At 43.4% G+C, this 17,549-nt stretch overlaps 1 protein-coding gene across 1 annotated transcript in view; it reads right to left on the bottom strand.

Annotated features, from left to right (window-relative positions):
* Positions 1–4,987: 4,987 nt before the first annotated feature.
* LOC311237259 (apolipoprotein B-100-like) overlaps positions 4,988–17,549 on the bottom strand; it is a gene marked incomplete at both ends in the record, with an annotated part of 28,594 nt that continues 16,032 nt past the window's right edge. The window contains 15 exon segments of the mRNA XM_084325065.1: positions 4,988–5,047; positions 9,328–9,552; positions 9,729–12,676; positions 12,841–12,968; positions 13,482–13,597; positions 13,816–13,994; positions 14,111–14,310; positions 14,495–14,562; positions 14,564–14,751; positions 14,872–14,993; positions 15,098–15,280; positions 15,399–15,604; positions 15,719–15,889; positions 16,026–16,229; positions 16,340–16,516. Coding sequence (XP_084181191.1) covers positions 4,988–5,047; positions 9,328–9,552; positions 9,729–12,676; positions 12,841–12,968; positions 13,482–13,597; positions 13,816–13,994; positions 14,111–14,310; positions 14,495–14,562; positions 14,564–14,751; positions 14,872–14,993; positions 15,098–15,280; positions 15,399–15,604; positions 15,719–15,889; positions 16,026–16,229; positions 16,340–16,516 — 5,175 coding nt within the window.

Here is a 17,549-nt window from a genome sequence, read left to right as displayed (position 1 = left end):
AGTTGATGTCTTAGTACAGAAGCTGTAGAGTCTATCTTGTCCAGTGAAACACCATCGTCCTGTAATAAAGTTGATGTCTTAGTACAGAAGCTGTAGAGTCTGTCTTGTCCAGTGAAACACCATCGTCCTGTAATAAAGTTGATGTCTTAGTACAGAAGCTGTAGAGTCTGTCTTGTCCAGTGAAACACCATTGTTAAGACAATGTCTACATTTATGTTTGTTTTATATTATATATTATTTATATTATATATATACAATGTGGGAAGGGTTCATTTTTCCTAATACATTCTAGGGGTATGATTTGTGACAAGATGGCCGCCAACCCTGAGCTGCTGTGATGAGAGTTGATTGCTGCAGGGGGTAATGAGCAGCAATGCAATTCAGGTGTGAATGCCTGGGAGCTTTTCCGATACACGAGCGAAAGAGACAAGATTTCCGGTGCTGAGACGGAAGTTTTGCGGAGATGGCCGCACGTCCTGGTGGGAGGGGGAGAGGAGGAGCGGCGACCAAGGAAGCGCCGGCAGGACAGAAACGTTTCGCGTGGACCGAAAGTGATGTGAAACAAATGCGGAGATGGGGTGGGAGTGCAGAGTCCCTTTGGGATGCGACGTGTGGAGAGGGAAGTGAGGTGACGGGGAATTCGGCCAAGAAAAGGAGAAGGATAGTGACAGTATGGGGTGTAGTGAGGGAGAGGAGAGCGGGGGAGAAGGGTGGACGACGGTGGAGAAGAAGAGTGGGGTAAGTGAGGGGAAGGGGAGTAAGAGGAAGAAAGAGAGGGGTGATAGCTTGAGTGGGTCAGAGGATGAGGGCAGAGGGAAGGATTTTGTAGAAGGGTTGAATGTAGTGGTGCGATTTGAGGGAGGAGGTGGAGTTGGGGACATAGGGCCGAGTGTGTTGTCTGACCTCATTGAACTGGAGTTAGGAAGGGTAAGGTACGCAAGGGTGTTGGACGATGGGAACTTGTTTATAGGATGTGTAAGTGTAGTGCAGGTAGAGAAGGCAAGGGAGCTAGAGAGCATTGGACAGGTGAATATCAGTAGAGTAGTGATAGTAGGGGGGAAAAGGGATGGTCGGTGCAAGGGGGTGATTAGTGGTATTCAAATTAGGGTTAGTGAAGAACAGCTGTTGGGAGGGTTGAGGAGGGATGATCGTAATGGGAAGGTTAAGAGTGTAGAAAGGATGAAGAGAGGGGCAGAGAAGGAGGTGACAGGGACGGTAGTCATTCAGTTTGAGGGTGAGGTTAGTCCGAAAGTGGTATTTTTAGGGTATATGGCATATAGGGTTAGGGAGTTTGTGCCGAAACCGTTGAGGTGTTACAGGTGCCAGGAGTTTGGACATGTAGCTAAGTTGTGTAGGAAGGGGCAGAGGTGTGGTAGATGTAGTGGGGAGCATAAGTATGGGGAGTGTGAACAGGGAGTGGAGCCGAGGTGTTGTAGTTGTGGTGGGAAGCATAGTGTAGCGTATTGGGGTTGTGAGGCGGTGAAACGAGAGGTAGTGGTCCAGCAGGTGAGAAGGGAAGGTAGGATTTCATATGCAGAGGCAGCTAGGAAGGTAGGACAGGGACAGCAGGACAAGGGAAAGGGGTTTAGAGAGGGGCAGTTGGCAGTGAGGATAGTGCAGGAGGATCAGGGACAGCAAGAGAGGGAACTGGGTTTTAGGAAAGGGCAGCTGACAGTAGAGGAGGTACAGGAGGGTGTGGAGGGAGAAGTTGGATATAGTGGCCTTTGTGGCAGGAGTAGTGAATACGACAGCGACGGTTAGCAGTAGGACAGAGAGGACTAGGTTGATAGTGCTAGCAGCAGTGGGACACTTGGGTATGGAGGGGTTGACGGTGGAGGATGTTATAAGGGAGTTAAAGAGGGTGGCTGATCTGGTAGAGTTAGAGAAGGGGGGTGTGAGTGAGCGGGTGGTTCAGAGCCAGGCCACGGGAGGTGAAGCATGTATCGTGGAGGGGGACTCAGTCAGGGGGAAGCAGCGTTAGCTGCACTTCAGGATGGAGAACGCAGAAGGGGCAGTATGGGAGGTGAAGGGGGCCAGAAGATGGCGGTATTGTACAGTTACGATCGTGTCAAACTAAAGGAAGTGGCGGTAATGCACCCTGTAGGATGTGCCAACTGCCAATAAATCAGACAAAGAAGAAGAAGAAGAAGGTGTGAATGCCATCTTGGGGTGGAATAGGCAGAGGAAAAAATTCTGTGCAGTGGAAGGACTAGTTTCCTTCAGTGGGAGAAGAATGCCCATTTAGAATTAGAAAAGAGGGAACCAAGTGAAAGAATCACTCCAGAGACGCCATTGGTATGTATGTTTGTAGTTGTGTAATTGTCAATTTAAATCACTATAAATTGTACATGTGGAGGGCTGGGTTGGTGGCAATTTTGTGGGAATCATTCCAATTAATGAATGTTTGGGTGTACTGTGTAACTAGATAGGAGGGGATGCCTTTTGGCAAGTTGTTTTGTTTACTTTGGGTTGGATCTGGTCCATTGTGATCAAGTAACAATTGTTTGGTTAAATGTAATTCAAACTAATTGATTTGGTCTGTAAAATAGCCAAAGAATGTATAAAATGTAATTTGGTTAAATTGAAATTCAAACTAATTGATTTGGTCTGTAAAATAGCCAAAGAATGTTTAAAATGTAGTTTGGTTAAATTGAAATTCAAACTAATTGATTTGGTCTGTAAAATAGCCAAATAATGTATAAAATATAATTTGGTTAAATTGAAATTCAAACTAATTGATTTGGTCTGTAAAATAGCCAAAGAATGTATAAAATGTAGTTTGGTTAAATTGAAATTCAAACTAAATTGTTTTGGTCTGTAAAATAGCCAAATGATGTATAAAATATAATTTGGTTAAATTGAAATTCAAACTAATTGATTTGGTCTGTAAAATAGCCAAAGAATATATAAATGTGTTTGGAGGGAAGAAATAATCATATACTGAAAATACTACAATTGAAGTGTATTTGATTATTTGGCATGCACTTGTTATTTGTGGAGTGGCTAATTTTTGTGTTTTTCTTTAAAGGTTTTCAACCTACTTCTGATGATGCAACAAATGATGATGTGTTGGACCAAAAAGTCATTAAAAACTGCAATATTGAAGTCGAGTAGTCCCAGCGTCCTCTGTTGAGGTTCAAGCCGTTTTCAAGTTTGGGCAGCACTGGTACCAAGGGGAAAGAAAAACCACATAACTTGACTTGGCGAGTTGCACTCCACTCTAAACCGGATGTGGCGCTCTGTGCATCGGGGAAAATGCTCCGGCAGAGATATCTTGTAACGTGGATCAAGATACACACTCGAGTGCATGGGATCGCTTTCGAGACGCAATAATCAATATGCTTTCTGCGTTTATTGCGTCATACAAATGGAAAATGGATCTAGCAGATCAACATCAAAGAATTGGAGAAAAAAAATCTCCAGACGCATCGGCCACAGGTAAGAGGAATCTAACGTTAATTCCAGCTCGATTGTCCATTTATTTCATTGCAATCTATCCGATCAACATGTCGTACTAAAGAAAGCCGTTAGTGACAATCAAGGAATCATAAACGACCCCCCCCCCTTTCCTTCACGCATGATGGAGCATAATGTATAGCGATCATATGCATTTTTTTAATATAGCGTGTATAGGAACGAAATGCCAATCGGATTATGTATAATACGCGTCGGGGCCTATAACTTGCATTCTAGGAATTACTGCTATACACTCTAAAAACATACTTATATTCACGATGGTACTAACACGACAATGTATGAATGGAAAAATATAACGTTCCCACATCGGGAACGATAGATACCCGATGTTGAATGGGCCATAGTAATGTCGATATAGCTATAATATTTTAAAAGTTATAGCGCTGCAAAGAAGGTGAGCGACTCCATAGGGTTATAGCACTGGCAGAGAGTGGTATAAGATGGGCATACTGTGTGGTGCAGAATGTGTTAACAGTTAAGTTTGTATCCTATTTCAAATATACAGTTTACTACTATTACTACTACGAATAGTAAGTAAGTTTAGTTCATTGATGTAGTGATATTTGATGTCAATATCTTATGTATCTGTGCACCTATTGTCTGATGCAAGCTGTAGCCAGGGCGTCTCTCAGTCTGTGTCGCTCTCTAGCTTGAGTGACCTGCTGACCTCGTGGCTGTCTCCTTCCACACACACCCATTAACACACACACAGGGCCCCCTGTACACCCTGAGTGGGTTATCGTCTGTGGCTCCCTCCTCACACACACACACACGCGCCTCACACACACACACACACACACATACACATGTCTCCCTCACACGCACACAAACTCACGTACACACACATAGTTCGCGCACTTACAAACACATACACACAGTTACACACCAACTGTTATGAGAACTGTCATGAATATCACGAACCATTAGATGGATGTTAACCAGATGGCCCCCTTAGAAAACATCCATTAACTTTTGCACTTAGACACACACACCACACAGACTAGCACACACACACCACACACACACATACATACACACACAAACATATACACACACACACCCCTCCCCTTCTCTCTCCGTCCAAGAGGGTATAAATGTCATGTAATGTGATGTATTCTTTCTTCTACTGGTGTGCGAGAGGATGAGCCCATGGGCTGCAGGAGGAGGGTGGCTGTTCTCTTCTCTGTGAAATAAAAGCTCTGTTTGAAATACTCTGTCGTTCTGTGAATCTTTGGTCGGTTGGTCCATCAACCATATCAATTCAAGAACTCACGAGGGACAGGTTATCGTCCATTCACCTTACCACACAGTGCTGTGGCAGTGGTTAGAGTCCACTGGTCTCTGGGTCACAGCGCTCTGCAGTGCTTAGAGTCCACTGGTCTCTGGGTCACAGCGCTCTGCAGTGCTTAGAGTCCACTGGTCTCTGGGTCACAGCGCTCTGCAGTGCTTAGAGTCCACTGGTCTCTGGGTCACAGCGCTCTGCAGTGGTTAGAGTCCACTGGTCTCTGGGTCACAGCGCTCTGCAGTGGTTAGAGTCCACTGGTCTCTGGGTCACAGCGCTCTTAGTGGCCTGTGTCCGTCAATAGAATAGAATAGAAATACTTTAACTCATTCCGGGCCAACAGCGCCCTCTGCTGATGGCCCTTCCGTCCCAACGCTATATCCAATGGAGAATAGGACTTATTTGCGAGTGCATAAAACATATCAAATATAATAGCAATAGATCTAAATAACAGTGATCGTCAATGAGTTGCTTCCAGTCAACATGTACGAAACAGATTGTTTTTTCATCGGTACATTTCCGTTTTATACCGTTTTGAATACGAGTATAGTTTTGGAGATTTCTAGTAATTCCAGAGAAAGACACGATAATAGCAATTTAGTGGAATACACAAAACACGTTGTAATTTTTCGGCTGATTCATGAATCGTTTTCAAATAAACGCTAGATTATTGATAGTATATGTCCTCATGTACTAAGAGAAGCGGGGTCTGAAAAATCGCTTCTCCGTACTTTGGTCGGTGCAAACCTCACACACACACACACGCTCCAATGGCGGTGATAGGAACATCTGATTACCCCAAGATTCGTAACATAAAGGCCTTACCTCACATCTGATGTCATGCAAAAAGATTAATCCAATTCCTGATTGCCATTCCAAATATCGATTGCGTCCATTGATCCAACGTTATAGTCCAAAACACAATGATCCACGATGCTCCCAGTGGGGGGACTCAATGCAATAGTATCCAGCTGCATGCCCGAGAAGTAAAACCTGGACCGGACTTATTTTTTTGATGCACAGTCCCATCCAATCCAATGATGTGCAATACCATCCGGGAGATGATAGGCGGCGGTATTTGCCCTTTTGTGAGCTCAGACCCAGATTTGATTCCCAACGATAACATCAGGTTGGATGGATGAAAATGAATAATAAAATAATAATAATAAATAACGATTAGTTTCAAGTTTCTTTAATAGTTGTCATACAGAAGTACAGAATACTTTCATACAAAATGCTTCTTACTGTTACGCTCCAGAGACTGTGCTAGACAAGATAGTATCAAATAACATAGTATAGCATGTAAATTAGAAGTAGAAAATGAGGTCACAGTGTTCAGTATAGACATATGTACAATGTTCGATGCAGTTTACAACAGATTACAACCCGACTATACTCGTGATTGGCACGGAAGCAATGGCGAGTTCACCAGACTATACTCATGGTTGGCCCGGAATGAGTTAATACTGAAGCATATTTCCCATGTAAACTAGTCTAGACATATACATTGGTAATCGCGATTGCAATGCGATCACTTGGAATTATTCTTTTTGGAATACCTTCTGGCTAAGGTAAGGTATATTCTATGTCTATTTTACCGAACCTGAAACATGTTTTTGTAACAATCACAGTTTTGTGTTTTACCGTACGTAAAACATGCTCGACAAACACGATCACAGCTTTGAGTTAAAACGACCCCCCCCCCCCCTTGATGATTTCGTGAAGACACATATGTACATGGTATATACCTTTTGATTTGGGAGTATTTGGGGCTTCAGGGGATCAACCAGAACGATTTGGGCTTATTGCATAATGTGTCATATCTCGCGATCTATGGAAAAATACTGGATTATTCCGGAAATGGGGCGATGTTTAGCGTATAACAAACTACAGTGTGTAGAAATGAGCTGATTAGTCAGTAATGGACTATGAACAATGCCTCTAAAATGAGCCATACTATTGTCTCCATAGCTATAATACAGAACACACAATGGGTCTACAAACATCACTAAAACGGTCATTAACACTTTGATTGCCCAACCAGAGTTTTCTCGGGTTTACCCCCCGCGGGTTGAAGGCCCATCACGAGAATATTATTTTTTTCTCTTTTTATTTTTTTATTAGCGATCTGAATTCATATTTCATCAACCGAGTCTACCGTTGGAAATTCAGCCACTCCAGGCGCTCAGATGTGAAAAAAGCGCCCCCTATCGTCTCCCAGATGGTAATTCACCCTTTTGGATTGAACTCAATGAAAATGAATGAGAAAAAAAATCCCTGACTCCACATTTTACTTCTCACTCACGCAGCCGGGGTCGATCAGCTCCACTAGTGAGCCTCAGAGCAGCGGGGATTATGTGTTTTTACAGTATACACAGTGAATCAATAAAAGGATATTTTTTCGAATGGCGATCAGGAATTGGAATAATCCATTTGGATACCATCTGATCTCAGGTAAGGAATCTATGTTACCAGTCTTAGGATAATCAGACTCGTTTTCACTGAGATATAAGCTTTTATGTGATTATGTGATATGGCTGATTGACTATACGAGCGGTCAGGAAATAGGAGAATCGATTTTCAGCTTGCGGCCAGAGCGTGCATGTGTACACATATACTATCGATAATCTAGCGTTTATTTGAAAACGATTCATAAATAGGCCGAAAAATTACAACGTTCTAGAATATTCCAGTAAAGGGCAATTATCATGGAATGTTCATTTTTCCATGAAAACCAGTGCTTTTCAAAATGCTAGAAAACGGAAATGAAGCGATAAAAAAACAATCTGCTACGACAATGTTGACTGGAAAATGAGTCTTTGATAAGCGACGGGCAGATAAAGGGAAATTCACCCGAACCTCCACTTATAATGTAAATTAGCACTGGGTTCTTTTAATTGACTGTCGGCGAGATGAGCAGAGATGAGACAGGAGTCAGATGGCTAAACTGCCAGGCGTTTAAGGCACACAGGAAGAATACATCACAATCCGGACCACCTGCATATACTCTCCGCTCAGGGAACAGACAATTGCAGAATGGCCACGATAATAGACAGACACAACCTTTTATACATTTGTAGTTGCACACACCTCTTCCTGGTTTGATGATTGATAGCTGTCGAGTTATAGTTGAGGACAAAGAGAATACGTGCGGAAAGAGAAGGTACGAGGGAGGGGGATTCCAGTACGTGTCTCTCCGTAGAGGTGGGGGCTAAAGATAATGGGCCTCTGGGGTCCCCCGCTCTGGGCGGTTGTGTGTCTGTGTGTATATGAGTGTATGTGTGTTTGTGTGTGTGTGTGTGCTTGTGTGTTAATGGGTGGCGGTGAGTAGGGCTACCTCAGCGGCATTGGTTAACTAGTTTACCGGTCTGACCCAGCACTTGGTCAAGGGTCACCGGGTCCTGAAGAGTTCAGGGCCTTACTTTTAGGCATCCATCTAATAGTTTGTGATTTTCATGACACCTCATGACACCTGGAGCCGAGAGTTTGAGGTCATAAATCTATGTGTGTGTATCTGTGTGTATGTATGTGTGTAAGTGTGTGGGAAAGGAGCCTAGAGCCACGGCCACGAGGTCAGCAGGTCACTCAAACCGCAGTGCAAGAGTGTGTGTGGAAAAGGGACTGGGGACAATGAGAGACACAGACACACAGGGTGCCTTCAGATTACCATTAAATCTATCACCTTACAAAAGGGTATGACAGGAGTTTGATGGTTTATTCTATCACAGATTAGACACATAATTTAAAACATAGATTAGGCGATATTAACGTTAACATTGAAGTGGTGCTGGGCATTCAAGGGGGTAAAAAGGAATTAAGCTTGTTAACGCTGGCACCATTTAGTAAAGATGGTGAAAACTGATGGCAGAAAAAAAATGTGTCTTCATTGATGCTTTCATCAATTGTATTTTAAATAGAATAAGACACAAAGGGACCACAGTAGGATGGCAGTCTACTGTGAAATAATAAACAAAATTATTAATTTTCAAAAACAGTTATGGAAACAAGCATTACAGATACACACTTGACTTTTGTTAGTACAAGATGTTTTTTTTGCATGATGAAAAACAATAATTTAGGCTCAATATGTGTAGTTAAACACAGACACAAATGTAATCGCTCCAAAAATACTAAATGATAGCATATTACTGTGTCGACCGGGGACGTTTTATGAGTATCAGCTCCTTTCTGTCATTCATTTCTATGCTACAGACGCGACAGGCGAGCTCCTTTTCCCAGCGCTGCGCCTCGCGTTTTAGCGCTCTTGGCGGCTGGCGTTTTTGTGGCGGAGCACTCCCAGCGCATAAAGTTGAAACTAGTTCAACTTTTGAAGAGGAGAGCTGCTTATCAAGGTAACTTTTTTCGACCGACCAATCAACATCGAGCAAGTGGCCGAGCCGCGGCAGTCGCGAGACTCAGGAATACGCTCTGAGCTTTTTTTTTTTGCTTTTCAAAGCGGTCTGTCTTGAAAAAAACGTCCCCGGTGGACACAAAGCCTTATACAGCTATTCAGTTGGATTTGCAATGAATGGAAAAGGAATGACAATGTCCATCTGTCTGTCACTCACTCTCACAAAATACTCAGCATCTTTGGTGACCTCCTTCAGGAACTTGTATGTCTTGGCAATGGGATCAGACACAATCTCCTGGAAGGATTCTGCTGACACGACATTAGGCACCCTCTCCTTCAGTCCCAGCATCATCTCATAAGGGAGCTCTGTATTCCAGGTTGCATGAATGCTCAGCACAGACATCCTCACGGCCAAGATATCAACGTTATTTGTAGGCTCGGACTATGTTAAAGAAGGAAAAAGGGAAAATATTCAGATAAATAAAGACCATACCGGAGTTTATGTTGACATGATCAGCTTAATTGAACTCACAAAAACAAATGATTAGTAATCAATTCATTTAAATCAATTAATTAAATATTCATTCATATATATGATATAACATATATGAGTCTTACCGGGTAGCAGCCATAGAGTCTTCCTTTCACTTGGACTGGGTGCTTAGTCTGTACTTGGAATCCAAGGAGTCCAGTGGATGGGGAGGACACAGAGACAATGAGTCCTTCCTGTGGGTTTACAAACATCTCCTGGTCGACCTCCATAGTCAGCATAGGCAGCTGGAATGGAAGGACAAGCTTGATGTTCCACTTGTTCTTGGTGTCAAACGTAAGCTCAGAGGGTGTGACCAAAGCAATGACAGAGTTGGAGAGAGTTCCCTCGATCCTTCCTACCAGTTCGGCAGTAGTCTTACCGGAAGCCTGAACTGAAAGGCCGTAGTCACCGTTCAAAGTCACCGTTCCCTGGTGGTCGATGCTGAACGCGGTGTGTACAGCTTTGATCTTCTCAGAGACGGACACACGATTCATCTTGGGCACAGCAATGTGAGCACTGGCGTCCAGAGTGTGTGCCAAGAGATCAACCGTAGATATGGCACGTGAGTTGAGGTTCACTGTGAACTCGGGTGTGAGAGGAGTAGTGGTGGTGTTCTGCAGCTCAGCAGTGGTCCTGAGAGTGTAGTCAGGTGAAACAATTCTGAACTCTCCGTGGAGTTTTCCGAAACAGGAAATCTGGCTTATTTCAGATAATTTCTCTTTCAGCTCCAAGGTGAATGTTTCATAATCAAAAGACCTAATTTTCTGGAACAATCCTTCAAAGTATACACCGATGTCATCAACCATTTGTGGGAAGTCAAAGGTATACAGCTCATTCACCAGATCCTTCACAGGGGCAATACGTTGGTTAAGCAGATCTGGGATGTCAATTGACTTCAGAGCGGCGATTGCAGCCTGAATCTTTTCCCTGACTTGGTAGTGCCTCATAATTTCAACTATTTCAATCTCATAGTTGGACCGAAGCTCTTCAATCTTGGAATGGATTACATTGAACTTGTCAGTAAAGTTAAAGCTCTTCATCCACCCCATGATACTGTCCACGACTGTTCTCAGCATGTTAACAATCTTAGCGTGGACCACAAATGGAGGGGGTAACATGGTGGTGATGTAACTTTCCATTGAGTTAAGAAAAAGTTCAAAGTAGTAGCCTCTGATGTCATACTTGAAATTAATATCCCTCAGCGTCTGAATGCTGTCTTCCATCAGCCTCATGATTACATCTTTCATTTCTTCAAGTGTGGGCAGATGCTCAACGAATGGAATCTGGAAGAAATCGCTATTCTTGTCATACTTCACAGATCCAGAGATGGAGTAGTCTTGGTTCTCACCAACGCTGTTCAACATATTGGTGGAGGCAGCTCCTATCACCTCTAGTCCCATTTTCTCTGCATTGTTGTAGGCATTCATTTCCTGATCGTAAGTGTGGTCGTTCAGCTTGGATGTCATCTTCAGTGTTACACTCTGCTCTTGTGGGGTCAACAGGCTGTTGAACTTGTTGTCAATATGGATCTTAACGGAGTCTCCATTTTCCAATTCATGAGTGGTTGAAGCCATGCATTCAAATGACTGTGTGAAAGCCAGGGGTTCTGCCTTCAGAAGGAACTTGCTGTACAGTTCACCACTCTGCTCTCCATACAGATGCACTGTTCCATTTGAGTTGAAAAGAGCATCGATATTTAGTGTGAAGGGCTCAGCAACCGTTGTGACAGTGCTGTCAAGACGAAGAGATGGCGAGTTGAAGTTAGCCACACTGTTGAACTTCATGTTCAGACCAGCAATCTCCATGTCTGTGGTATGAGCCATTTGAGTTCCCAGGAGTTTACCATTGGTGTTACACTTTGCTGTGAAGGTCATGTCAGCGAATGTGATTTCAAAGGCGTGCTTAAACTCCTCCCCAGAGAAGATCCCCACTGATGTTCCGGTCAGATCCATCTTGTAGGGCTCTGCATTATACTGGGCTTCATTCACAAAGTTGACATCCATGATCTTCAGGTCACTGTTCATGACAACTGCGGCAGTGAAATGTCCCAAATCAGCTGTGATGTCATGCTTGTAGTAGTTGTCATAAAGGACGTTGTCAGTCTTGGATCGGACGGCCAGGGATCGAAGAGTGAGAGTCAGGGAGTGTGTGCTGTCAGTCTTCAAATCATCATCGAAAGATCCAACCAGGTTGTTGGAGAAGGTCAAGCCATCTTCATTTAATATGAGGCTCACCCTGTTCCTGGTGTTGCTACCTAAGAGGTTGCCCTTGAACACACTGTTCAGATAGGCCTCAGATGTTGCAAGCTTCCCCTCAGCATTGACTTCAGCTGTGTTCTCCCCAATGGCTCCCTTAGTGGTGATGGCCATGGTAGATCCAGAGGCGTCAAACCCTCCATGGAAGACATTCTCAAAGGTCATTGGACTCCTCTGTGCAGTTGTGGTACATCTGGTACTAAGGCCATCCTCATTCAGGGTCAGTGTTGCTTTGTGAGAGGCACGGCTTTCAAATATGTTTAGGGAGGCATCAGCGTTAATCTCCACGCCAGAGGGGTTCACGGACCCAGACAGCAAACAGTAGGCACGGTTCTCAGTATCATCGTCCATGTTGGTGTTGGACTCAATCAGAAGCTGCTCATCAGCATACCCTGCCTTGATCTTGTTCAAAAACTCCAGGGTTGGAGATTTCAGCCTCAGTGTGGACTCGGTTCTTGCTTCTTTCTTTACTGGCTCAACAGCAAATGTATGCGAGAAGGAGGTGCTAACAGTTGCATGGCCAATGGTTACACTTCCCTCCATGTTTGTATCTCCAGTGAGCATGTCTGAGTCCAGGGAGCACTGGGAGGTGATGTCCATGGATGTTTGCACACCCAGAGGGCAGGTGGCCTGGAAATTACAGCTACCAGTTAACATGACTTTGTCTAAGATAGCAATGGTTTCCGTTAAACTAAAGCTTGTGTCCATGAGCTTGTGCTTCAGGTTTCCATTGATGCCAACCTTCAGAGTATCTGGTGTGTCACTAAACTCTGCAGTTCCTGTAAAACAAGATACACAAGGCAAATTAGTAAAATTATGAAACACTGCATATTATATTGTTTACATATTGACATTATATATTTATATTGATATAGTTAAACACCAGCATTATAGAGTCATTATATAATTCCTCTGATATAGGTAATGAGAAAGATAAATGTACCCTCAGATGTGAAGGAGAGGAGTTCGATAGGACTGTCAGCCATTACTTTGAACTTGGCTAGTTCGTAGCTAGGAGAGTCCTCAGTGTTGCTGCTGGCAGAGATCAGGCCTTGCCAGTTGTAATAGTTGCTGTTGAACTTGGCAGACACTTCAACCATTTCCAAATTTTGGTACATGTGTGGTACTGGACAACAATACTGGCATTTCAATGTGCTCTCACTAGTTGAAAGAAAGAAAGACAGACAGACAGACAGACAGACAGACAGACAGACAGACAGACAGACAGACAGACAGACAGACAGACAGACAGACAGACAGACAGACAGACAGACAGACAGACAGACAGACAGACAGACAGACAGACAGACAGACAGACAGACAGACAGACAGACAGACAGACAGACAGACAGACAGACAGACAGACAGACAGACAGACAGACAGACAGACAGACAGACAGACTTTATATGGCTGGATTCAATGAGTATTTCATTGTTCTTGGAAAGAATATGTGTATATTCTGTGATTAGATAGAAATACAGTTAAAGGTTTTTCATGATGAATGAACATTTCTTAGAATTTCTAATCTAAGAGGCACATGGGAAATGCATTGATGACACCAGGATGCATTGAGTTTTACTTACAATGCCATGAACAGTTCCTCAGGCATGGTGGGCATTGCCAGCTCAGCCATACTGTTTTTCAGAGTCTCAACATAAGGAACATCAGTGGTGATCTTGTCCATCCACATATTGCCAACCTGTTAAAAACAAATGATCATGATTGTGTCTCAGAAAGAGATATTCACCTGCCTATACAAAATAATAGCTAGCAAAAGTTAAATGCATGGAAATAATTTTGTGGAAGGAGTCATCTATATGTTCTTTTCCCCAATATTGATTAATTAATTATATTTAATATAATCTTTCACAGTGGATTTTCTGGCACTTTTAAACTGAAAGCCTTCATTTTTCTCACCTCAAGAGCCTTGTCAAAGACGTGACGTGGTTCCATGTCGCTTATGACCAGCTGCTGGTCCATAATGTCTTCTGTGAGCTGTGTCAGCCAGGCCTGAAGGCCTTCATTGTAAGGTACGAGGGCCTTCATATCAGCGTTCACGTTGGACATCAGCTGAATCTCAGCCTGCCTCTTCTCAACTGAAATAATGCATATCATTTTAGCAATCAACAACCATGAAACTCAATTTGAACAAATCCCTGAAGACATCGTCCTTCTAAATCCAGAAACAGTCGTATTTGATCAACCAGTGTACCGCCACATTTGAAGGTGAGAACAGAGGAGGTTTGCAGGAACATGATGTCACTCTTAACCTCCATGGTGAGTTGGCCATGACCGAGTCTGCTGGTGGCAGTAATGGCAGCATCGGTCTGGAGGGACGGGACCAGGAGCTGAACCTGCAGCATAATTCTACCAGATAGGCTATAGGCTATATCAGTCCAGAACAACCCAAAGCTGTGGAGCATGGAATCAGGCCATTATAGTCATACAATTCATTTATTTAAAAATGTCTGCCTGAAGATGGTCCATGTAGTGTGGACTTGTAATGTGTTTACATTCCTTCATATTTGTCATGCAATGTATATACACTTCAAAAAGATTTGATCAAAGATATTTCTTGCGTTATTGGGTCACTTACTTGGCACGGCCGATCAGAGACAGTTGGGGGATGTTCTTGTTGGAGATCTCCAGAGTGATGGATGTCCTGAGATGTCCTGAGATCTCCAGAGTATTCGTCCTCGACAAAGCTGTTTGCGATGCCAACCCTGATGCCGGCCTCCACGTCGTAGTCCGGGATCTGGATATCGGCGGTGATGACGTTCCTGTTCCAGTTATCCCAGTTCCTGTTGTACTTCATGGTGGCTGTGGCCGTGGCCTTGATGGTGGGCTGATCATCTAAAGCTAAAAAGAGAACGAGACGATGATGTGCGTGACATTAGTTGACGCAGTTTGATATACACGATCAATACGTTGACTATATACTGTATTACGTATATTGAACAAGGATGTCCGTACGTTCTGCTTTCAGGATCATCGTCCAAGAATCGACCGCCTCGTCGCTTTCACTGAGGCGTTTGTAAGCAATGGTGGCAGTGTACTCTGCGACCTCAGCGGTGGGCTCGATATCCACAGCGAACCTACAGGGTAAAGATCAAGTTAAGAATGTTAGTGCTTAATCGCTTAATAGTATTGCATTGATGATAATCATGTGAGCAAACTGAGTGTCCACATTAAAACGTACTTAGTCTCTCCACTGAGGGGGAAGTAAGGAGCGTTAACACCAGCAACAGAGTACCGGACTGTGCCCGTGGTGCAGTACTTGACTCCAGTGAAGAGAGGGTTGCAATTCACAACATTAGTCCTGCCCTCATCCTTTGGTGGGATCAGAGTGACCCCATCAGACGTGACAGTCAGCATTCGGTTGCTATTAAAAGAATAAACAAACAGCTTAATAACTTTTCTCTTTTCTCCATAACCTATTATGGAACATAATATTTATGTTGATATCAATATCTGTTTCCCCTCTTGTTATTTAAATGTACCTGATTCTGAAGAGCTGGGTTTTACCCTGTGGGGCAGGGAGGGTCAGCTTGACCTGGTCGGCCACCATGGTGATCTTGGCATTGAGAGCACTCTCGTGGTACAGGTTGGTATGCATCTCAACGGCAGAAGAGTAAAACTCTGGGACGTGGACTCCCATCTGGGTCACAAACTCCACTCCCACAGAGGGCATGAAGGACACTTCTTTCTACAAGCAAACAAATTGATATCGTGTTACACGTAAGCAGCCTCAGAATCAGGGCACGGGTTATTTTGACGGAACATTGTAAGACGGTTGACCATAAAGAGTAGGATATTATACCACGTCTGGTGAAATGCGGATTCCTCCCTTTGCTCCGGGAGCGAAGGTACCAGACAGAGCGAACTTGAGAGGGAAACCAGATGCAGTCGAGAGAGAGAACTTGTTGTCCATGAAGATGTAATGGGCGAAGATCTCATTTTCAGTGCTGGACATCAGTTGTTTCTTCATGGCCTGAAACAAATATATAGATAAATTGAAGGTTCTCTATCACCAGCAACTGTTGTGGTTGGAGAATCATGAAAAAGGGGTGGGGCTTGAGATAAATTCAGCAGCTGTTACTATTATGTGTGAGAATGATAAATAGTACCTGTGTTGGCATAGTCATCAGTAGAACCTCAGCGTACATTGCTGCGTTTTGAGCAATGAATTGGAAGTCGGTGCCCTTGATGTAACCGAGTGCAGCTCCCATCATCTTCAGGTAGGTCATGGCCTCTGGTGAGTCCTGAGTCTGCAGCTCCTTTGCCAGTTTGTTGAAATGATGGACAATTTCCCTTACGATGTTATCGCGCACCTTAATAAAGAGTGTCATTGGGGTAATATTAGCACTTTTTATTTAATATTTTATCAAACACTGAAAAACAGCATGTAGGAGAGAAACATAGATTCATGATGAGTAATTACCTTCCTCAGTCCCTCAGCTCCCTCGAGTGGAGACAATTTCTCAAGAACCGCATTGATCTTGCCTGGCATCTTATCTCCAGCCCAGTACATGGCCTTGGAGACGGTGTCTGGGAAGAATCCGTTCTTCCCAAACAGAAGCTCAATGGTTGTCTCAAAGCCCTTGCCTTCCATGCCAATCTACAGACCAACAAGACAAACAGATTTACAATCTACAGACCAACAAGACAAACAGATTTACAATCTACAGACCAACAAGACAAACAGATTTACAATCTACAGACAACAAGACAAACAGATTTACAATCTACAGACAACAAGACAAACAGATTTACAATCTACAGACAACAAGACAAACAGATTTACAATCTACAGACCAACAAGACAAACAGATTTACAATCTACAGACAACAAGACAAACATATTTACAATCTACAGACCAACAAGACAAACAGATTTATATATATATATATATGTGTGTGTGTGTGTGTGTGTGTGTGTGTGTGTGTGTGTGTGTGTGTGTGTGTGTGTGTGTGTGTGTGTGTGTGTGTGTGTGTGTGTGTGTGTGTGTGTGTGTGTGTGTGTGTGTGTGTGTGTGTGTGTGTGTGTGTGTGTGTGTGTGTGTGTGTGTGTGTGTGTGTGTGTGTGTGTGTGTGTGTGAGAGAGAGAGAGAGGGGGGTGAGAGAGATGAGGAAGGGGCAAGAGAGAAAGAGAGCTGGGAGAGTGTGTGTGAGAGAGAGAGGGGGGGTGTGTGATTACTCAGCCCTTGTGTGGGTGAATGTAACAAGTTCCTAACGTTTTCTTTCCCCTATTATTTCATGCACACTTTATTCATTGTTTTAAATTATTATTTTATTTTAAGTTATTTTGTGCATCATTCTGTTTTGAATTTGATGCAAATTTGCAATCCATGAGGGTCATCCTTTTGTGTTAAATGGCTGCATAAAGCAAGCATTTGTTGACTCTCATGTTGATAAGTAGTAAAAGTAAGTATTAAAACTTGGAACCTGAAAAATATCTGTTTAACACATTGGGGACGAACCACGGATAAATCTTGCTTAAAGAACCAACCACGGACATCTCCGTAGCAAGGTTTTTTTGGCTTTTATTCCATTTAATAACCTTTAATAAAGGTCGCCGAGCGGCACTGCAGAAGTACCCTACTCTTTGAATTCGAAAAAGTGCATTACCGGCCAGATCCGCTTAGGGGCGC

This window comes from Notolepis coatsorum (genome assembly GCF_963971535.1).
Source record: "Notolepis coatsorum genome assembly, chromosome: 11".
Classification (NCBI taxonomy): Eukaryota; Metazoa; Chordata; class Actinopteri; order Aulopiformes; family Paralepididae; genus Notolepis; species Notolepis coatsorum.
The sequence above is the reverse complement of the archived record's forward strand: the minus strand, read 5'-3'. Positions and strand labels throughout refer to the sequence as shown.